The sequence below is a fragment of the Hyperoodon ampullatus genome (assembly GCF_949752795.1).
Source record: "Hyperoodon ampullatus genome assembly, chromosome: 2".
Classification (NCBI taxonomy): Eukaryota; Metazoa; Chordata; class Mammalia; order Artiodactyla; family Ziphiidae; genus Hyperoodon; species Hyperoodon ampullatus.
In genome coordinates, this window is record NC_136915.1 from 12,798,301 (window position 1) to 12,821,455 (window position 23,155).

General features: G+C 49.2%; 2 protein-coding genes across 4 annotated transcripts in view; one reads left to right on the plus strand and one right to left on the minus strand.

The window, feature by feature from the left end:
* The window catches only part of LOC307063691 (chymotrypsin-C-like), a gene marked incomplete at both ends in the record, with an annotated part of 31,958 nt that extends 24,491 nt beyond the window's left edge, over positions 1 to 7,467 (plus strand). The window contains 4 exon segments of the mRNA XM_079719945.1: positions 1,616 to 1,752; positions 6,119 to 6,264; positions 7,258 to 7,350; positions 7,354 to 7,467. Coding sequence (XP_079576071.1) covers positions 1,616 to 1,752; positions 6,119 to 6,264; positions 7,258 to 7,350; positions 7,354 to 7,467 — 490 coding nt within the window.
* Positions 7,468 to 11,575: 4,108 nt separating this feature from the next.
* CASP9 (caspase 9) overlaps positions 11,576 to 23,155 on the minus strand; it is a gene marked incomplete at its 5' end in the record, with an annotated part of 28,186 nt that continues 16,606 nt past the window's right edge. For 2 of the 3 annotated variants that reach the window (XM_079725438.1, XM_079725437.1), the window contains 4 exons: positions 11,576 to 11,695; positions 13,239 to 13,348; positions 13,977 to 14,156; positions 22,299 to 22,446. In XM_079725438.1, coding sequence (XP_079581564.1) covers positions 11,606 to 11,695; positions 13,239 to 13,348; positions 13,977 to 14,156; positions 22,299 to 22,446 — 528 coding nt within the window. In that variant the 3' untranslated portion in view covers positions 11,576 to 11,605. The remainder of the gene's footprint in view (positions 11,696 to 13,238; positions 13,349 to 13,976; positions 14,157 to 22,298; positions 22,447 to 23,155) is intronic. The other variant, XM_079725439.1, reaches the window with a different exon arrangement.

Below are 23,155 nucleotides of genomic sequence, written 5' to 3' on the forward strand. Positions count from 1 at the left end.
TTAGTTTGCACAATCACACCAACTAACACTTAGTGCTTTCCTTGTGCCAGGCACTGTGCTAGGTGTTTCCTGAGTGTTATCATATTTATTCCTCACAACAGCCCCAGGCGGGAGGTACTGTTATTATCCCCAACTCACAGATGAGGAAACCACGACCTAGGAAGTGAAGGAACTTGCCTGAAGTTACAGATGCAGAAAGTAGCATTAAATCAGGTGTGATGTGCCCAGCAGAGGCCTGATCTGAGCACATCTTCAATACACTTTCATCATCATTGTCGTCATGATTGTCATCATTGTCCCCACTTTCTGGGGACAGAAAGTTGTCTTCCCTTTTCCTGCTTCCCCATCACCTTCCCGAAACGCAGAGGTATCCATCATCCTCTCCCAATCCCCAAGAGCAGATCTGCAGTTCCAGAAGGGCCTTTAGAAAGAAGAACCCCAGCCAGCTCTTCAAATCTGCATAATTTATCCACACGCAAGGGCTCTTCTGCAGCCCAAGATGCCACTCTTGAATGGCTGCCCAGAAAGTTCACTCTGCCAAATCTTCCAGAAGACTCTGCATCACAGCCCTGGGGAGAGCAGGAGGATGTCCCGTGGCCATAACACCCTGTGATCCTTCATCCAGGCAGCCTGCTGTGGTCCAGCACCGATGATGGTGCACAGAGGATGTGGGGTGTCTGTGAGTCATGAGTCAGTCTCTGCCCCCAAAGGGACTTGTCAACTAGATGAAATACACACAGACAAGACGCTGGAAAGCCGTAAAATGACACAGAATGCGTCCAGGGAAGCCTTAAGAGATGGGGAGGAGATGGGTGGGCAGAGAGTGGAGAAGGGCCTTTTCACATACACGTGGACCCTCTATGTGTCCTGGGCTTCTTCACGGCACGGAGGTTAGGATCCAAGAACAGGAATCCTGAAGGACCAGACAGAAGCTGCATTTTCTCATGCCCTAGTCTCAGAAGTCACATGGTGTCACTTCCTCTATATCACAGTCCCCCACCCTCCAACCAGAGGGAAGAAACCCAGACCCCTCCCCTCAAAGGACAGAGTGTCAACATCACATTGCAACAAGCACTGATGGGATGGGAGATCTCATTGCAGCCATCGTGGAAGATGTAATCTGCCAATCACTAAAGGTTTCCTAGACAAGGACGTGAGACTAATGGATAAATCTGGCAGCAGAACTCAAGGTGGAAGGGTGAGTAAAGGCAAAAAGGCCTTTCAGCCTGAACATCTACTGTTTTCTAAACCAAACATAGGAAGCATACGGCTGGGACAGACATTACCAAGCAGTCATGGATTTATTTCCTTGCTGACCCTGGACAGAGCCTCAGAATCCTTGTCAACACAGCCTGCCAGGCAGCCACAAACTAATCCATCAGAGTGGACATTGCAAGACAAACCTATTTGCCCTCCCTGTTCTGTACAGTCCCCTGAAAGGCCTCAGGGGAATTTAGGGCTCCAAGCTCCACCAGGGACAAAATGCAATCCTGGGGTTTAACCACAGCTGCTCCCCAATCCCTCGTAGCCCCAACAGAAGGAAGATTCACCATCAGGCTGGCCGAGGAGGGGGTTCAGTGGTCCCCGCTGGGGCTCTGCCTCTTTACAAACCCAGGAACGACACTGCCCTGCTCAGACTGGCCAACCCCATCGCCCTGACTGACAAGATCCAGCTATGCTGCCTACCGCCCGCTGGCACCATTCTACCCAACAACTACATCTGCTATGTCACGGGCGGGGGAAGGCTGCAGAGTAAGTGGGTGCCGGGAACCCCAAGGATCCCAAGGGAGGGAAGGGAGGCAATGTCACCCTTGTCCTGTCAGGGGCTCTCTCCCCGCTCATCATCCAGGGAGTCTGGAAAAAATGGCTGCTGCCTTGGAGAAGCAGGATAGCATACATGGATAATCAAGTGGGGTTTATTCCAGGAATGCAAGGATTCTTCAATATATGCAAATCAATCAACGTGATACACCATATTAACAAATTGAAGGAGAAAAACCAGCATGATCATCTCAATAGATGCAAAGAGAGCTTTCGACAAAATTCAACATCGATTTATGATAAAAACCCTCCAGAAAGTAGGCATAGAGGGAGCTTTCCTCAACATAATAAAGGCCATATATGACAAACCCACAGCCAACATTGTCCTCAATGGTGAAAAACTGAAATCATTTCCACTAAGATCAGGAACAAGACAAGGTTGCCCACTCTCACCACTATTATTCAACATAGTTTTGGAAGTTTTAGCCACCGCAATCAGAGAAGAAAAGGAAATAAAAGGAATCCATATCGGAAAAGAAGAAGTAAAGCTGTCACTATTTGCAGATGGCATGATACTATAAATAGAGAATCCTAAAGATGCTACCAGAAAACTACTAGAGCTAGAAGGCCAGAAACTATCAAACTGTTAGAGGAAAACATAGGCAGAACACTCTATGACATAAATCACAGCAAGATCCTTTTTGACCCACCTCCTAGAGAAATGGAAATAAAAACAAAAATAAACAAATGAGACCTAGTGAAACTTCAAAGCTTTTGCACAGCAAAGGAAACCATAAACAAGACCAAAAGACAACCCTCAGAATGGGAGAAAGTATTTGCAAATGAAGCAACTGACAAAGGATTAATCTCCAAAATTTATAAGCAGCTCATGCAGCTCAATAACAAAAAAAAAAAAACAACCCAATCCAAAAATGGGCAGAAGACCTAAATAGACATTTCTCCAAAGAAGATATATAGATTGCCAACAAACACGTGAAAGAATGCTCAACATCATTAATCATTAGAGAAATGCAAATCAAAACTACAATGAGATATCATCTCACACCGGTCAGAATGGCCATCATCAAAAAAATCTAGAAACAGGGCTTCCCTGGTGGCGCAGTGGTTGAGTCCGCCTGCCGATGCAGGGGACACGGGTTCGTGCCCCGGTCCAGGAAGATCCCACATGCCACGGAGCGGCTGGGCCCGTGAGCCATGGCCGCTGAGCCTGCACGTCCGGAGGCTGTGTTCCGCAACGGGAGAGGCCACAGCAGTGAGAGGCCCGCGTACCGCAAAGAAAAAAAAAAATCTAGAAACAATAAATGCTGGAGAGGGTGTGGAGAAAAAGGAACACTCTTGCACTGCTGGTAGGAATGTGAATTGGTACAGCCACTATGGAGAACAGTATGGAGGTTCCTTAAAAAACTACAAATAGAGCTACCATATGACCCAGCAATCCCACTACTGGGCATATACCCTGAGAAAACCATAATTCAAAAAGAGTCATGTACCAAAATGTTCATTGCAGCACTATTTACAAAAGCCAAGAGATGGAAGCAACCTAAGTGTCCATCACCGGATGAATGGATAAAGATAATGTGGCACATACATACAATGGAATATTACTCAGCCATAAAAAGAAACGAAATTGAGCTATTGGTAGTGAGGTGGATGGACCTAGAGTCTGTCATACAGAGTGAAGTAAGTCAGAAAGAGAAAGACAAATACCGTATGCTAACACATATATATGGAATCTAAGAAAAAAAAATGTCATGAAGAACCTAGGGGTAAGACGGGAATAAAGACACAGACCTACTAGAGAATGGACTTGAGGATATGGGGAGGGGGAGGGGTAAGCTGTGACAACGTGAGAGCGTGGCATGGACATATATACACTACCAAACGTAAAATAGATAGCTAGTGGGAAGCAGCCGCATAGCACAGGGAGATCAGCTCAGTGCTTTGTGAGCACCTAGAGGGGTGGGATAGGGAGGGTGGGAGGGAGGGAGATGCAAGAGGGAAGAGATATGGGAACATATGTATATGTATAACTGATTCATTTTGTTATAAAGCAGAAACTAATACACCATTGTAAAGCAATTATACTCCAATAAAGATGTAAAAAAAAAAAAAAGAATTCAGACTTGCCTGGGTTCAAATCCAGCTCCCTCACTTACTTGCTATGTGACCTTTGGCACGTTACTTAATTAGCTTTTCCACACTGAAGTTTCCTCATCTGTAAAATGGGGATAAGAACAGCACCTGTATCACAGAGTTGTCAATAATCCATGGGAAGCACTTAGCCCAGCGCCTGGCACATAGTAGGTGTTGTGTGTTAATTGTTGTCACTGTCACTATGCCAGAATGAGGGTTATATTGACTACGTGACTTCTGGCACAGAAATCCCTTTTCTCTTTCTCCCCGTTTTTTGGCCATGCCACGCAGCATGTGGGATGTGGGATCTTACTTCCCCAGCCAGGGATCGAACCCATGGCCCCTGCAGTGGAAGTGCAGAGTCCTAACCACTGGACCGCCAGGGAAGTCCCCAGAAGTCCCTTTTTTTTTTTTTTTTTTTTTTTTTTTTTTGCAGTACGCGGGCCTCTCACTGTTGGGGCTTCTCCCGTTGCGGAGCACAGGCTCCGGATGCGCAGGCTCAGCGGCCATGGCTCACGGGCCTAGCCACTCTGCGGCATGTGGGATCCTCCCAGATCGGGGCACGAACCCGTGTCCCCTGCATCAGCAGGCAGACTCTCAACCACTGCACCACCAGGGAAGCCCCCCAGAAGTCCCTTTTTATGGCCCAAAGCCAGAGTCCAAAATAGCATTCACTCTGTGACCTCAGGATTCCAGAGCTCCACAAAGGTCCCTGGGACCCTCATCAGACTCTCTGCTCCCCATCTCAAAACTCATCTGTCCCACGTGCCACCTGACCTTGCTGCTCAGACCCTGGCTACATGTGGGTCTCCTTTTGACATAAGCCCTAAGGGTCAGAAATCCAATGACAGTAGACCACCAAGAAGGAACACCAAGAAGGAACCTGCCCTCCCCTTGTAAAATCACCAGAGGTTTGGAAAATTCTAGGAAGGCTCATGCAGATAAGTGGTTTTTTTTTTTTTTTTTGTCATAATGACATATATCTATAAGTGACATTTTTTTACAGAGGAACATCAACACACATACACTCAAATTAGTATCACCCTCTTGCCTGGCTTATCTGCAAAAACATGGATACATGGAAACTCAGCAGAAGTAAGGAGTGGGAAATGTATCTCATGCTTACTGAGATACAAGCCCAACCACTGGTTCATTTATCAGAAAACACCCAGGCAGAAAGTATTTCACTGGAGGCAGCAAGAGCCAGGGAAGGGTCCAAATGCTTGGCTTTATTCCCAGCTCTGTGGTCACTAGCTGTGTAACCTTAGCTTCAGTTTTCTCTTCTGTAAAATGGAAATACGGTTGGCAAAGATTAAAAGAGATGACAAAAGAGATATGAAAATGCTTATACACTTGCAAAATATAATACAGGTTAGACTAGATTTAATTAGGATGGTCTTGGGAAAGCTGCTTAACTTCTCTTGGCTTCAATGTCCCATCTGTCCCAATGTCCAAAATAGGTATAAATACTTACTGTGAGGATTAGCTTAGTATTTTGAACAGCCTAATAAAATGCAAGTGAAGAATATTATTAGTCTTTGACATGAATAGCAGCGATGATAGTAATGAAAGTGATGGTGGCAGTGTCGTTGGGAGCCATTAGGAAAGCTCTACTTTCAATGCATTCAAGTATTTTTCCCAAGCTGGGTCTCCAGATGCCAGCAGGCTCACTGTCATATTTAAGGTAAGTGGTAGAACCCATGGAGCCAGCACAGCAAAATGGAGAGTTTGTTATAAGGATTTAAGAGACTCAGTCAAGGCCAGAGACAGCCAGGTTTCAGGAACAGGAGAGAATCAGGGGCTGAAAGACTATGAGAAACTCAGGAAACCCTCTCTCAGAATTTCTTTTCTTCGTGGATCTACTTCATCCTTCTCTCCCTAGAAGAAAATGGCAGCCACTACCAACAGCTCCCAGATTTATATCCTCTCTGGCTGGGATTTCTTAGTCCCACCCCCAAATTCCCAGGAGAGGGAGCTCATTGGCTTAGCTGGGGTCAGGTGTTCACCCCTGAACCAATCAGCAGTGGCCAGAACACTACCCAATCAACTGTGAGGATACATATAGTATGGGCAAACATGGCTGCTCCCATGGCAACCCTATGGATGGAGGGAAGTAAGAGGGACCAGAAAGAAAGGGGCTGGGCATCCCACTACTCGCTTTTTCTCTTTGTCCCTGTAACACCTTCTCTCTTGTCTCATGCAGCCAGCAGAGCTCTTCCTGACATCCTGCAGCAGGGCGAGCTGCTGGCTGTGGACTCTGCCACATGCTCCCAACCTGGTTGGTGGGGCAGCACTGTGAAGACCAATATGATCTGTGCGGGGGGTGATGGTGTGACCTCCAGCTGCAGTGTGAGTGCAGGAAGTCAGGTGACCCCACACACACACCGACAAAATGAGGCTGAGGATGGGGAGAGTCTCTCAGGGTCCTAGACTCCATCCTCCCAGCTGCTGGCAAAGCACTGGGAAACAGCTTCACACATTTGAACCCTGACCTTTGTCCTTGCAGTCTCCAGAAAAGAGGTTTTGAGATTCTCCTTGTAGTAGTGTCCACCCTCTCACTGCTGGGAAGTCCTTCCTTGGGTCTCACTGAGGTCTCTCATGACTGTCATCTCTCTTATTCTTTCCTCTGTGTAGTAAGCGAGCCAAGGGGCCGTATCTGCTGGGTTAGGACCTTTCTAAGGTGATTTCAAGTTTATCTGTTGAATTAGTCCCATTCATGACCCAACGTATCCCTTCATGGTAGCTGCCACAGAGCCTTTCGGATACAGTGTCTTAACCAAAAGGACTTGCTATGTGGTGGACTTTGAAGCAGAGTGGGGACAGAGCGGGAAGGAGCTTCACGTGTCCTTCGGATCACACTGGGCCCCTACACTCTCTGCCCAGGCAGACGGGCCCCCAGGAAACTCCGTCAACGGGAGGAAATGTCCGGTGGTGATTGAGCACGTGGCATTCTAACTCTGGGACATGTCTCAGCTCCTTCACTTACTGCTCGACAGCCTCAGTCTGAGGGCTTCTGTTTTCCTCTTTGATGAAATGGGGATACTGCAACACTTACCTCATAGGTTTTGGTAAAGATTAAATGAGATAAGGCCTATAAAGTGCTTCACACCATTCCAGGCACACAGAAAGAATACATGCTGGTTCCTGTTGGTATTAGGGTGCCATCTTGAGCTGTGAGCACAAGGGCTGGCCTCCGAGAACATGGCAACCCACCGTGGAACAATATAAATGCACTGCCAACATGTAAACCACGGGGCTCTGAAGGGTAGCCCCTTCCCCTCCCCTCCCATCGTCCCACCCAAGCTCAAAGGCCCCTCCTGACACAACTCTGGCCTTCCCCAGGGGGACTCCGGCGGACCACTGAACTGCCAGGTGGCTAATGGCCAGTGGCAAGTGCACGGCATGGTCAGCTTCAGGTCCTCCCTTGGTTGCAACTAATACCACAAGCCCTCCGTCTTCACGTGGGTCTCCAACTACATGGACTGGATCAATTCGGTAAGAACCGGAGCAGCCCAGTGCCCCCCAGGCCCTGCCCTGGCCCTGGCCCCATGAGGGCCATGCCCACCTGAGTTCTGAGGACCCCCTCCCTCCTCTTGAGAGCTAGGAGGCTGCAGACCTGGGCAACCCCTGCAGGATCCCCCATAGGCCCCAAAATTTCTGTGTGAGTTGAGTGAAAAGGCACATAGAGGGTGGTCTTGTCCAAAGAGGTTGAAAATAAAGGTTACTCCTCCAGCATTAACAGCAGGTTCCCTAGGATTCATGGGGTGTTTTGGTTTTGCTTATCTTATCTACGTGTAGGTCCAGACCCCACTGCCCAATGCTATATTTATCTGCAAAGCCCAAAACCTGGTCGTTTGAGATCCTCACAGCCTTTATTATTGGAAATTAGTCATTCTAAAGGGTTCCCCAGCTGTTCTGTAGGGTGACCAATCATCTCAGTTTGCGCTGGACTGGGAAGTTGCCTGGGATGCAGGACTTTCTGTTTCAGACCAAGGCAGTCCAGGTAAATGGGGCTGAGCTGATCCCACTATGACTGTGAATGTGTCCCCAGAGAGCTTTAGCCTGTGAGCTCAAAACCAGTGCCTCACAAACTTCCACACCAGGTCAATTCTTATTTTTAAAAAACAATGAATAAACATTCATTTATAATGAAAACCAGAAAAAAAATTTATTTAAAAAAAAACCCCAAAACTGGTACCAATCTTGGGAGAAGCCATGGATACAATCAGAGGTAGGTGGCAGCAGCCAGAACAGGGAGAGTTGTCACAGGAAGGGCAGGCCTTGGTGGGGGGGACCTGGGAGAGGGCGGAGGAGGCATCGTGCCTCGTAATGGATGCTGGAGGGGAAAAGGAGGACACCGTGCCGATCGGGGGCACTTTTTTACCCACCTCCCAGCAGTGCCACCACCTGGGTTTGCTCTTCTGTAAAATGGGACTTGAACCAGACCAGGAATCATCCACTTTTTTAGGACGCAGAACAAGTCGGGGTTGTGGTGTTTGTGACAGAGCCCCCAAAGAAGGGAAAGCTGGCATCTGGTTTCATTATTTCAAGTTGAATTTACAGAGAGCTGTTTAATTAAATCAAACCCACACTCCATTATAAAATCAAATATGATGTCACAGCCATGAGCTTGCAGTCCCAGGAGGAAAACAACACTGTCAAATGGGCACTGTCAAAATAAGCAGGTGGCTGCCTCCGAGTTTTCCCATTAATACTTGAGGGCTCCTTGTTCATTTGTCTGTCTGCTGGCATTTCTCTGCCAACAAGTGGTTACAGGCACCAGAAGTTCCAGAAAAGTTTGTTGGAGAAAAAGGTAAAATCAAGAAGAGAGTGGCCATTAACTTACAAGGTTTTTTCTGTCCATTGGGGGAAAGCTCTGGTCCCCTTTTGGCAGAGGAAAACCTGAGTCCAGCTTTGGAGGTGCCCCCAGCATTTCAAAAGAGCCTGGCCAGAGACGGATTAGATGGGAGGACGCTTAGGGCCTTTTCCCAGCCAAATCCAAGGATCCTTTCCAGCCCCAGCTGCCGCGTGAGTCACCAAGCGGCTGGCCCTGGCAGCACCTTGGAGGCCCCGAGCAGGGCCAGGAGCAATTGTCCTATCTTTTGGTCCCAGCATCAGCTGTTCCCAGCCACAGACACAAGCACAACAGAGCAGGCCTCAGCCGAAAGCCTGGCCAGATGTCAGAGGGGATCAATGGGGAAAGCAAGCCTTGCGAGGCAGCCGGGCAGAGGCCCTAGGTTCCCGGGACAGCAGCCAGGGCAGGCTCACGTGCCTGTGACAGGTTCCAGGAGCAGCAGAGCCAAGCTGCCAGCTGTCCTCTGGTAGAGGCCGCCCCGGCAACTGCAGAGGGGCCAGTGGAGCCTTGCAGTGGTCCCAGCCCAGGGGCACAGCTTGGAGTTCCAAACCCAGACAAGTGACGAGCCAAGGTCAGGGGCTGGGAAGCGATAGGAGACAGGTGGCCAAGGGCATTCATCCTTTCAACAGATGTTCGCTGAATGACAGCAACACATGAATCTTCAGCATTCACCAGCTTTATTTTTATTTTTATTTTAGAAGGTCATACATACTCTTGGTAAAAATATTAAAAGCATATCAAGTGTATTAAAAGTGTATCAAGTAAAAAAGTAGACATCCCCCTTGTATGACATCTGCAGGTCTACCCCCCCAGAGATAATCATAGCCAATGGCTTGGTGTGTGGTCTTCTGGATTTATTTTGGTGCATCTATAAAATATCTATATACGTACATATAAACATACTATCTTCTAACCAAAAATAGGGTTTTACTCTCCATTACTGTTCTGCAGCTTAGTCGTTTCACTTAACACCATATCATATCATACATGTGAGCCCATGTATCTATGTCATTCTTTTGAACAGCTAAATAAAATTCCATAGTATGAATATAATGAATGAAGCTTTCATCTGTTTCCTATTTTCCACTCTCACATGGCTGCAATGAACATCCTTGGACGTATATCCTTGCACACTGATGAGAGCATCTATGCTACAGAGATAACGCAGCATCACTGGATCACGGAGTCGGCACGTTAGGATGTTTAGGAGATGCCAAACCACCTCCGAAAACGGGTTACAGCCCCACTCGCAGCACGTGATGGTGCCTTGACAACGGCAGGGATTGTTAACAATTTAGGGGCTCTCAAACCTTTTGAGAAACAAATGAAATCTACAAACATGCCCGTCCATACATTCGGCGTATAATTTTTTGAGTTCCCAGGCCCCCCGCCCTGAAGCCCAAACTGAACTCCAGGCTAAGACTCCTTTTTACAGGAAGCCCAAACAGGTCAGTGTAAAGCTGTGATGACATCTTTTCTCTGGAGCGTCATTAGAGCCCCTAGGGAGAGCTGCTTCAACGCGGGCCGCCTGATTCACACGGGCAGCGCAGAGCGGGGAGGGAGAAAGCCGGGAACCTGCAAGCAAGGCTCCGCTCTGCTGGGTTAACCTGATTATTTTCTTGTGTGTGTCCTGAAGGTGATTGAAAATAAGAAAATAACTAACCACCAGAAGTCCCCGGGACTGTTTCGGACTTGGAAAGGTCACAGGAGGAAAATAATAATAAAGTGACAACTACATGAATCACATCTTGGTGAGAGTCTTATTAGCAAATCGTCCTCATATCTAGGGCCCTGAAAGCAAGAAATAGGCTGGGGTCGAGGCAGCTTAAAGGCCTTGGAGGCGGGGGTAAGGGTGCGGGTCCTGCAGCCAGGAAGGCACCTGGAGGGATGGGCTGGACTCAGGAAGACCTGGGCCTTGCCAGGTCTCTCCATTGGTTAATTGTGTTCCCTGGACAGGTGACTTAACCTCCCCCAACACACAGCTCCCACCCCAGTCACCTTCCTGTGATGGGGTAGGGGGGAAAGTCAAAAGAAATAAGAGCTGGGGAAATGTTTCCCAAAAATCCAAAGTCCCCTTTATATAAGGAAGAATAAAGAGTTAGTGCAAAATGAGGGGGGGTGGAAATAGGTGAAAGAGAGTCCATATTCACCTAAGGTTTTGGTTTGTTTTGTTTTTAAGAACACTGCAATATAGACAAAACTTGGTAATTTTTAAAACTTCATTTAGGATTCACAGATTCTAACTCTTCAAACTCTAGTAGCCCCAAACTGCTGATCTAAAAGAGATGCTGGTCTGCTTGTCACCAAAGTTTCCTGTAGCTCAGTGGTTCTCCAGTGGGGGCCCACCAGGGAGACTTGGCAATGTCTGAAGACAGTTTTGGTTGTCACGACTCGGGGAAGGGGTGCTGCTCGCATCTAGTGGAGAGAGGCCAGGGATGCTGCTAAATGTCCCACAGTGCACAGGACGGCCCCACAACTAAGGATTCTCTGGCCCCAAATGTCAGCTGTGCTGAGGCTGAGAAGCCCTGATGTGGAGAAAACACAGGGGTCACAGGCCACAGCCACTAGCCAGGAACGGGCCCCTGGCAAAGAGCCCTGTGGTGTCCACGGCCTTCTGCTCTCCTTCCTCCATCACCGGTCATTTGGCTCCAGTTTGAAAGCTGCTAGGAGCCTGTCTGCAGCCCGGGGGGGAAACAGCAGACCTCTACAGGCTACAGAATCCTTCAATGGGTGTCAGCCACAGTTGTAGGAAAGTCCAGGCCTCAGCTGCCACCAGGGCTGGAGCAGGAAGGTTTTGGGGTGAAAGGTAAGGCAGGGTGAGAGGCCCCAGCCTCATTACGTTTTAAAGAAAAGTTTTTTCCGGAGGAAATTAAAACAGCCAGGAATCTGTTTGTAAATTCCTTTCACTGAAACAGCATTAGCAACCTGTGAAAACAAGACCACAGGGAGGCCTGTGAGTTCTCTTGACTGAAGTAAGAATTCCAAAGAAGGGCTGGGGGAGCGTCCACCAAGTCAGAATTTTATTTTATTTATTTTTATTTATTTATTTGGCTGTGCAGGTCTTAATTGTGGAATGCGGGATCTAGGTCCCTGACCAGTGATCGAACCCAGGTCCACTGCATTGGGAGCACCAAGTCTTAACCATTGGACCACCAGGGAAGTCCCCACCGAGTCAGAACTTTAAAAACAACTCTAGGGACCTCCCTGGTGGCGCAGTGGTTAAGAATCCACCTGCCAATGCAGGGGACATGAGTTCGATCCCTCGTCCAGGAAGATCCCACATGCCGTGGAGCAACTAAGCCCGTGTACCACAGCTGAGCCTGTGCTCTAGAGCCCGTGCGCCAAAACTACTGAGCCCACGTGCCACAACTACTGAAGCCCATGCACCTAGAGCCCATGCTCCGCGACAAGAGAAGCCACCGCAATGAGAAGCCCGCGCACCGCAACGAAGAGTAGCCCCCGCTGGCCGCAACTAGAGAAAGCCCGCACGCAGCAACGAAGACCCAATGAAGCCATAAGTTAATTAATTAATTAAAAAAAAAAAAAACTCTAGCTGCAGCCTCCTTGTGTGTGTGTGTGTGTGTGTGTGTGTGTGCACGTGCACACTGGACAGGGGGATGGGGGAGGGGTTAGAGAACAAGCACCTCAACTGTAAGTTTAGAAAATTCAAAATTCAGAATTTCAAAACTCAGAAATTCACAAAGTTCGAATCAGACTGAAAGGTTTCCATGAAGGAAAGTTGAGAGAAGAGACTGGGCCCCAGGAGCCGAGTGCACTGCTTAGCCCTGATGGGCCCCCAGCTGCCTCTGAGACCTGCGCATCCGCGGCCATGGCTCATGGCGCCCCCTGGAGTCGTGCTGCGTGGTGGCACTGCACCTGCTTTTCTTCTCCCCTCTGCTCAGCAAAGCTCAGAGCTGGAGCCTCCTCAGGAGGAGGTCCCAGCCCATATAGCTCCTTCTCACGGCACAAAATACCTGAACAGAGCAGGAGGGGCCCATGCGTGCTCTGAGACACTTGGAGGAAGTAACTGCTCTGAGTGGGGCCCTATCCGGCTGGCCTTCCCTGTTCTCACTGAGGCCTTCCAGAAGGGGAGACACTAAAAGGATTCATGATTCTCAAGGGTCAAGAGCAGAAGGCCGTGCAGTGGGGAAAGGGTGCAGGCCCCGCGACCTGCCTTCAGGGCCACGCACAGGCACTGGGCCATCCCACCCTGGCACTGAGGACTGGCTCCATCAGTGGGCGGGGACTGAGGTGTCAGCCTGGGACCTCAGAGGCTGGGGAAAGCAGTCTTTTGCATGATGAGCAAATGTCACTGCAGGCAGTAATTTCTCGCATTAGGAGAAGCAAAAGCACCAACTCTCAGGGCAAGCCCGGTGCAGAAGAAACCTCTGGCTTGGGCTTGGGGCCCTGCTCAGCCCCACCACCTGCCCTGGGGAGGATGACACACTGGCCCTCCCACCAGCCTCACCCTGAGCAAGAGTGTCTGAAGGTCCTCGCAGTGAGCCCACTGCTCAAAAATGCTGTCCAGGGTCTCGATGTACCAGGAGCCGCTCTTGGTATCCCTCCAGGAGACAAAACCTGCCGAAGGAGAAAGGCTGAACTTCATTGGGAAGCTGCCCCTCCCCACGTATGCAGACGGGCCCACCTCCACACTTGGACTGATGTACACAGCCAGCAGCAGCCCACATCTCTGCTCTGTCCCATCGTGATCTTATTTCATCCTCACCACTACCCTGTGACTTTGGTCATGCTTCCCATTTTCCTAACAAGGCAACCAAGGCTCGGAGAAGTCAGGTGACTCTCCCGAGGGATAAGAAAGGAAAGAAACTAACACTTGTCACACCTGCTATGTGCCAGGCACTGTGCTCAGTGGGGGAGCAGCCTCCTTGTTAAACTCACCATGACGATCCCTAAGGTACAATGAATATACCCATTTTAAAGATGAGAAGACTGAGGCAGGGCCAGGACGAGGGTGAAGCGAGTGAGGCACACCAACGCAAGAATGCATGCCTCCTTACACTTTGCATTCTAGGCACCCTGACTGCCTCGCCCTGAGCTGAGGCTCAGGGAGGTGAAGTAACTTACTCAGGGTCACAAGAGGCAGCACGAAGTCTCACACGCAGGTCTTTTCTTCACAACACAGCTGCTTCTAGGGCAGATGGGGGGACCTGCTGGCTGGAAGGACAAGCTCTCACGATCCACTCACCTGGGAAGGTGGAGTAGGACACCAAGATGTCGCTAGGTGTGGGCAAACTAGACACGGCATCCGGCTGGTCGACGGTGACTGGGCCTTCCTGGAACGGGGTAGCATCGGGCTCAGGGTCGCTGTCAGGGGTCCTGTCTTCAGGGGAAGTGGAGGCCACCTCAAACCCCTGGTCTTTCTGCTCTGCAGGAAACAGAAACAGACAACACTTGCCAGTGTAAACACCCAGACCAGAGCTCCCACTTCTTGGTGCCACCAGCCTGAGAGGCCTGATTTCCTCTGGAGCCGGGGGCCTAGTGCTGGACAAACAGGAGCAGGAAACCGAAACAGGGGCTTTACTTTTACTGTAACAAGAGTTTTCCACATTCATTAAGTAAAGCTGGGGGTGAGGGCAAGAATGCAGAAATTTTTAAAACAGCTATAAAAATAAGTTACAAGGTATACACCCAAAAGAATGGGAACCAGGTGTTCGAGCAAGAACTTGTGCAGCAATGTTCATTACATTATTCACAACAGGCAAAAGCTAGAAACCACCCACGTGTCCAGGGACAGATGAACGGATAAACAAAATGTCTATAAACATCCAATGGAATATTGTTCAGGCTTAAAAAGGAATGAAGTACTGATAGAGAAAACAGTGTGGAGGGGCCTTGAAAACACGCTAAGTGAAAGAAGCCAGACACCAAAGGCCACAGAATATGATCCCATTTATATGAAATATCCAGAAGAGGCGAATCTAGAGAGGAGAAAGCAGATTAGTTGCCAGGGGCTGGGAATGGAGTGACTGCTAACGGGTATGGAGTTTCTTCTGGGGAAAGATGAAATGTTCTAGAATTAGATGGTGATGATGGTCACTCACATTGTGAATGTACTTAATGTCACTGAATTGTACGATTTTAAATAGTTAAAAATGCTAAATTTTATGTCATTAAAAAGTCACACTTCCCTAGTGGTGCAGTGGTTGGGAATCCGCCTGCCAATGCAGGGGACATGGGTTCAATCCCTGGTCCGGGAAGATCCCACATGCTGTGGAGCAACTGAGCCCATGCACTACAACTACTGAGCCCACGGGCCACAACTACTGAAGCCCACGCGCCTAGAGCCCGTGCTCCGCAACAAGAGAAGCCACCACAATGAGAAGCCCGCGCACCGCAATGAAGAGTAGCGGCCGCTCGCCGCAACTAGAGAAAGCCCGCGCGCAGCAACGAAGACCCAACGCAGCCATTAATTAATTAATTAATTAATTAAAACAGCATATGGATTTTTTTTAAAAGTCACGTTATACAGCCTTATAAAGGAAGGAAATTCTGACACATGTTACAACATGGATGAACCCTGAGGACATTATGCTGAGCGAAATAAGCCGGTCACAGAAAGACAAATACTGCATGATTCTGCTTACATGAGGTGCCTCGAGTAACCCAATTCATAGAAACAGAAAACAGAATACTGGTTACTAGGGGCTGGAGGAATGGGGAATGGGGATTAGTGCTTAATGGGTACAGAGTTTCAGTTTTGCAAAATGAAAAGAGTTTTGGACATGGATGGTGGTGATGGCTGCACAATAACGTGAACGTACTTAATACCACTCCAGAGCTATACACTTAAAACTGCTTACCATGGTAAATTTTATGTGTATTTTATCACAAAGTTTTTAGATTAGAAAAAATTACCCCCAAAAAGGTCACAGAACAGTATATAACGTATGACCTGTTTGGCATAGATATGATGGATAAATGGACAGGAGAGAAAGAGAAAAGTCTGGAAGGAAACACCAATTGTTAACAGTGGCTCTTCTGAAGAACAAGAATGGGAGTAGGGATGGGCCCAGGACTTTGACTTTTCACCTTTATACACCTCTGAGGGCTTTGATTTTGTTTCTGTTTGTTTTTTGGTTTTTGGTTTTTGCAGTACGTGGGCCTCTCACTGTTGTGGCCTCTCCCGTTGCAGAGCACAGGCTCTGGACGTGCAGGCTCAGCGGCCATGGCTCACGGGCCCAGCCGCTCCGCGGCATGTGGGATCTTCCTGGACCGGGGCACGAACCTGTGTCCCCTGCATCGGCAGGCAGACTCTCAACCACTGCGCCACCAGGGAAGCCCTGTTTGTTTTTTTGTTTTGTTTTGTTTTTTTTCCTGTTTGTTTTTTAATGAGGATGAACTTTTTTTTTAAATAAATTTTTTTTTTTTTGGCTGCGTTGGGTCTTCGTTGCTGCGCATGGGCTTTCTCTAGTTGCGGGGAGCGGGGGGCTACTCTTCGTTGCGCTGCACGGGCTTCTCATTGCGGTGGCTTCTCTTGTTGCAGAGCACGGGCTCTAGGCGCGCAGGCTTCAGTAGTTGTGGCACAGGGGCTCAGTAGTTGTGGCTTGCAGGCTGTAGAGCGCAGGCTCAGTAGTTGTGGCACACGGGCTTAGTTGCTACGTGGCATGTGGGGTCTTCCCAGACCAGGGCTCGAACCCATGTCCCTTGCACTGGCAGGCGGATTCTTAACCACTGCACCACCAGGGAAGCCCAGCATGAACTACTTTTGATCTCATGAGTTTACTGACCAATTATTATGCACTTTGATCATTTTGTCCTTGTTGATTTTTTTTTAACCATATTTGTGGCTTCTTCCCCAAACACACATTAAATCTCATCATTATGATTCAAAACAAAACAAAGCCTGGCCATGTTGGCAGCAGCCAGAGACAACCATGGCTAATGCTTTGCTGCACCTCCTTCCAATCTTTTGTGTTTTGTTTTTACCTGCTTATTTGCAGGTTCAACTAATCATGCTTTATTCCCTTATCAGGGCATCATGAGGATTTTCCTCAGGTTACGATAAAGGCCTCTTTAAAATCATGGTTTATGACACAGACGGCAGAGACACATACACACGGAGTACCCCTGGGGTACAGAGTCCCAACACGGGCACTGAGGAAGACAGAAAATAAGAAGATGGGGGAATTCCCTGGTGGACCAGTGGTTAGGACTCCGCACTTGCACTGGCGAGGGCCCAGGTTCAACCCCTGGTTGGGGAACTTGCAAGCCAAGCGGCGCAGCCAAAAGAAAAAAGAAGATGGGATCCTGTCTGGGGAGCTAAACACCCAGACTGAAAAAACTGCCTTCAATTTACATTGAAACTTGGATTTTTTTTTTTTTATTAAAAAAAAAGGACTTCCCTGGCATTCCAGTAGTTAAGACTCCGTGCTCCCAGTGCAGGGAACACGGGTTCGATCCCTGGCTGGGGAACTAAGATCCTGCATGCTGTGTGGAGCGGCCAGAGAGATAAAATTAAAAAAAAAAAAAAGATATAAAACTGATCTCTTTTATTTTTTTGGTAGGTATACAGTTGAGGCAAGTGTCCACTATCTTACAGTGTCCCCTATGAAGACAACCCAGGGGAGAAAAATTGCCATTCTTGGCAATCCTGTCTTATGAATCCCAAATAAGGTGGATCTTATAAGCGATTCTACCTCACCCGATCTTGCCTCAGCGCTGGGAAGCACAAAGCCGGTCTGCGGGCCACCTCTAGCAAGCACGCAGAGCCTCACCAGATGCACTTCTAGACGCCAAATTTCCTCCTCTTCTTGCCTCGCATTTCTATTTCCTCCTTATTTTCTCTTTCTCTGTATTTTGTTCTACTACATCCCTTGTACTTCCTTAAGTTACCTCAAACCCTTTTATGGAAACCAAAGAAGGCATTAAGTCATAGGTAACAGGATCCATGGAGATGTTTACACCCCTGACTCAGTAGTTTCCTAAGGAAATAATTCAAGTGAAGCCAAAAGCCCTCAATACAAAGACACTGGTGGTCATGTGAGCCAAAAATTGGATACCACCGAAATGGCCAACGCTAGGGAATGGTTTAGTAAGTGATTGCCTATCACTACAATGCAAGATTATAAGCCATTTGAACAGTGAAAATGGAGACTGTGGAGACGTGGGGTGATGCTTCAGGGAAAAGGTTCAATGAGAAACGCGGACTGTGCCCCTCGGCCAAGATCCAAAGGTAAAAGGCAAAATGAGACTCCCATGTCGGGCTCGTAGGATTCTGGATGTTTCTTTTTTTAAGTTGCCATATTTTCTGCCTTTTCTGTTTTAAAACCCAAGCTGCCCCAGAGCAGTGGCAGGCCTGGAAAACGGAGGGTTAGGAGTCAGGGCAGGACTCGGGCCACACACAGCTCAGCCACAGAGTCACTGGGGCGGTGACGCTGCAGGACATGTCCTGGGATGAGTTTCTCCAAAGCAGAGCTCACTGCAGAGTACAAAGTGTTACTTCAGAAAGGAAGCAGCTGAAAAGAGCCTCAGCAAAGACAGGCAGAGGGCCGAGGGGCCTGGGGTTCCACGGGGGAGGGTTTCTGGAGCAGGCAGTTGTGACCCAGGCTCCCATGTGAGAAGGCACAGCAGTCCTGGTGGGAGAAGCAGCACCTGTCGGGCAGGTCTCTGGGCAGGAGAGCTGGAGGGTTTGTGTGGCTTCATCCACGGTGGGTAATAGCAAGGAGGGAGGGAGGTCACAGTTCACCCAGGGAAGCTGGGGTCCCATCCACAGGGGACAGAGACAGGACAAAGACGGTCCTGGAAACCCCATAATAACAACCCCAACATCTACTGACCGGACTTCCCTGGCGGTCCAGCGGTTAAGATTCCGTGCTTCCGCTGCAGGGGGCACGGGTTCGATCCCTGGTCGAGGAACTAAGATCCCATATGCCGTGCAGCGTGGCCAAAAAATAAATAAATAAATAAAACCTTAAAAAAAAAAATCTATCAACCTCTCACCCCATACAACTAAAGCTCAGAAAACTCGGTAATTTGTCTGTGGTCTCACACCTAATGCGCAGGGGACCAGGACTCTGTGCCTCTCAACTACCCTGCTGCTTCCCAAGCCTGCCAAGGGGGTCTCTTAGATCTGTGAGAGCTGGACTATGGCATAGCTGTCTCAGGTCACTGCTTCCGGTTGTTTGCTTGGTCGAGATTCTGGAATCTGTCCTAGGGGAAGTCGGACAGGGGAGGAGACCTGAGAGGGGAACCTGGGGCTGCCGCTGGGTCTGCCCGGGGAAGCAGGGTACAGCAGGGGCGGGAGCGCTTCAGTGGGGGATGCTCTAGGAAGGGCCTAAGGAGACGGGTGGGGGCTGCCTGTGAAAATGGGACGATGGGGTCTGAGAGGGGAGGATGGGGGTCAGAGGAAGACGGGGTCAGACAGGGGATGCTGGCTGTGTCTCCATCCACGTGTCACCCTCCTACAAATCTGCTGGGAAGGCCTCGCCTGTGGGTTAGGCATTTAAGCCATTGCTTTCTTCTTAAGGAGCCTTATTGATTCAAAACTCCCTGCAAGGAAGAATAACATCCCATAAGAATTCACAGTGGGAAGAGGAGCCGTTCCCTCAGCACATAAAATCCACAACCACTGTCGTACATGATTCTTCCTTTCCAGCTTCTCGGCATGATCTCTAAAGTCCTGGAGGGGTCACCCCAACATTTAGGCCACTCAGCTCTGGCTGAGTTCATCATGCTAACACTGAAGTTTCACACCAAAGTTACTGACTTTGAGGCACGTTGTTCCGTGTTGGTGCCCGCACTACCTCTTAAAGAAGGGGCGCATGACATTTAGAAGATTTTTTAATTGATTTACATTGTAACAATAGTGAATCTTAAAATAGCAACACAAGAGTCACCAAAATCCAGGGCAGACATTCAGAGACCTGTAAACAACACGACACCAGTCACCAGACACCAAACAACAGCCACTGACATTTGGGTATTTCTGTCCTCAGCTGATGGTGGCGCCACCATGTGGCAACAGCGTTAAACACAAGATCCCGCAGCAGGGAGCTAAGCAGAGACCACCACTCCAAAAGTGGCACCTTAATCACTGCGTACCAGCTTTGGAGTCCTGCTGTTGTCAGTGGATTGTTTGGTTTTGTTTTTAATGGCAGGAGTCCACATTACGTCAAACCATATTTTTATATGGTTCTATTTCAAATTCAAACAATTAGAATGCACATAAGATGCAAGCATACTGCGGGCTTTGTGCCAGGCTGGGGACCCAGCTGCAGGGCGGATGAGATTGGCTCTGCCCTCAGAGAGCTGACCAGGGGACGAGGCCATCTGAATGTAAGGAGAAAGTGCTAAGACAAGGGAAGAACGGGGGCTGCAGGAGCACAACAGCCGGCACGAACACTGACTTTCTGCAAGGAAGGAGGTGTTCAGGGAAGGCTTCCTGGAAGCGGTGACAATAAGCTGTAACCAGAAGGATGGATGATTAAGAGGTGGCCAGGAGACAAGGCAGAGGAATGGCACATAGAAAGCCTGAGGAGTAAGCCAGACCCTGGTGTCCTGGGAAGGCTGAGCAGCGCTGGGGGGGGCACAGCATGCCAGGCGGGGGAGGCGAAGAGGTCGGGCCCAGATTAAGGGCCCAGCGGCCCCGCTAAGGAGTCCAAAGAGTAACACCACAAAGACCCTCCTTCGCTGCTGAGAATGGACAGTGGGGTGGGCCCTGGCCCAGAAGACCAGCTATCTTCCCCAGAAAGCTGGCACCCCAGCTCACCCTTCAATCTGTTTTTCCTTTGATTCACAGGAGAAAGAGGGACCACGCACTTCTGAGTAAGAACATCACTTGACCACACATTCTGGATCATAAGAAGAAAGACAAACAAAGGATTTCAACCCAAGAACAGCAGTCTCTCCATCTACCTGTCATCATCACTCTGAGATAACTGCACTGGTGACAGGGGTGGGGCTCTTATGTGACACTGAGTCCTCTGGGGTCAGCAGGAGGAGGGAGGCCAGGTTTCCAGTTAGGAGAATGAACCAGGCAATGTGTTAAGTGCGTTAAGAGACACACTAGGGCTTCCCTGGTGGTGCAGTGCTTAAGAATCCGCCTGCCAATGCAGAGGATACAGGTTCGTGCCCTGGTCCAGGAATATCCCACATGCTGCGGAGCAACTAAAGCCCGTGCACCCCAACTACTGCGCCTGAGCTCTAGAGCCCTCAAGCCACAACTACTGAGCCCGTGTGCCACGACTACTGAAGCCCACGTGCCTAGAGCCCGTGCTCCGCAACAAAAGAAACCACCACAATGAGAAGCCTGCACACTGCAAGGAAGAGTAGCCCCCTCTCGCCGCAACTAGAGAAAGCCCGTGCACAGCAACGAAGACCCAATGCAGCCAAAAACAAACAAACAAACAAATAAATAATAAATTAATTTTTTTTAAAAAAAAGAGCCACACCGATTAGTATGTGAGAGATAGTAACACTAAGAGCTAGGCTCTGTTACTATCCCTATTTGCCAAGCCTTCTAGAGATTAACTGGCCCGTGACTGTGCAGGGAGCAGCTCACCCAGGATTTGACCCAGTGTTCTCCATCACTCATGGCCAAGTTACAGGCCTGGGTCATGATAGTGACATAACACAGTTCCAGTCAAATTATAAGTTCCAGGGGACAGAGACCCCACCTCTGCATCTCTACAGCCTGGTGTATACAGCAGGTGGTCAATAAACTTACTGGATGAGTCATATGACCAGAGCCTGCCCTCCTAGACAATCTCTCCCATGACTCCCCCGCCAATGTGGAATAGTATGGGACAAATCACCGTGTGCAGAAGGATATGCCTCAGGTGCCCATGTTACAGGTCACTGGTGTGCATACTTGGCATACAAGCCGACAGCTCTACGGTGTAACAATGCCCGCTTCTCTGGCATATCAGGCCAAGGGACAAGGAAGTGATATGCCTTTCAGACATCCCTGCCCCTGGAGATGCCATCATGTCCCATAATCCAGGACACATAATGTTCTCTCTTCCCTCTTTTTTTATTTTATAAGAAAACCAGGTAACGTTGAAGTAGGGCTCAGGTTTAAAATCAGGACGTAGAGCAAAACTACAAACAATCTAAATAATCCTTAAAAATTACTGAATCCCCAGAACCTAAGCCTTTGGGAATTCCAGTAGTTAATTCAGCAATGGCCTCCCTTTCTCTGCGAAAGGGGGAAGGGAGTCTGGTTGATGGAGGTCAGGGGAATGATGATAAGGAAAATGAAAGAGGTTTTCTCTCTCCTCTGCATTGTTTGTTTTTGCCAAGTCTCTGGGGTTGAAGTGACCACAGCTGAATGACCCCCTGATGCTATGGCACTGGGAGACGGAAGACGCAAACCTCTAAAGGCTGGACAGAGCTGAAGCTACTCCAGCTAGATGGAGGTGCCACACTCGGAGAGCAGTGACCATGTTTGGGACGCCCCCGGCTGCCTGGATCAACCCCGGGACATCGCGAGGAGCGATGGAGAAGGAAGTAGGCAGTGGCTGCTTCCCCACTAGACTCACAGGGGCAAGGAGGCTGAGGACCGGCCTACCTCCGCCACAGGCCTGGATGAAGAAGAGCTTGGGCTTCCCTCCCAAGCTGGGGCAGCCAGTTCCATTGAAGATGTTCACAATTCTCTCGACAGACACGAGATATCCATCCACGCCATAAACAGCGCCCGGGAACTGGAGGTGGCTTGCCTAGAAAACCATGAATCCTGGTGACAAACCAAGGAAGTCAGGGTGGGAATCCAACAGCCTGTTCAGAGGCTTTGTGGGGGCCAAGCATTTAGAAGGTCCCACCCAGGGGCACAAGGCTGAGTTACAGCAGGTTGGTTCCGGGCAGCCCCTGGCCCACCTCTACTCCTGGGGTCTGAAACTCACATGCCTATAAGCACCAGATAGCCTAACTCGAGGACACTGGGCAGCTACCTCCAGATTGGCTGCTCTCAAAGTGTGGTCCCTGAAGCAGCAGCATCAACATCACCTGGGAACTTGTAAGACATACAAATTCCTGGGCCCCACCCAGACTTCCTAAATCAGAATCCCTTGTAGTGGGACCAGCAATCTGGTCCTTCAGGCACCTCTCTTGCAGTGAAATGCTGAGAACTGCTATTCTAGACGAATTCATCTCAAACTTTATGTGCACGGGCATCTCATTAAGGTGCAGGCTCTGAATGAGAGTCCTCATTCTCAAGAGCTGCCAGGTGATGCCCAGGCTGCCAGTCTAGGGGCCACACTGTGAATTAAAGAACCAAACGGGCAGCCCCTGCCCTGCCAAAGGCCAGAGCTTTGCTCCATGAGGATGCTGGCCTGATAAGGTCAGACCTTTGTGGCTTTTCAAGAGAAGCCGGAAATCCTGATTTTTGTGCTAAAGTTGCCAGTTTTGAAAACACTGTGCAACCCATGG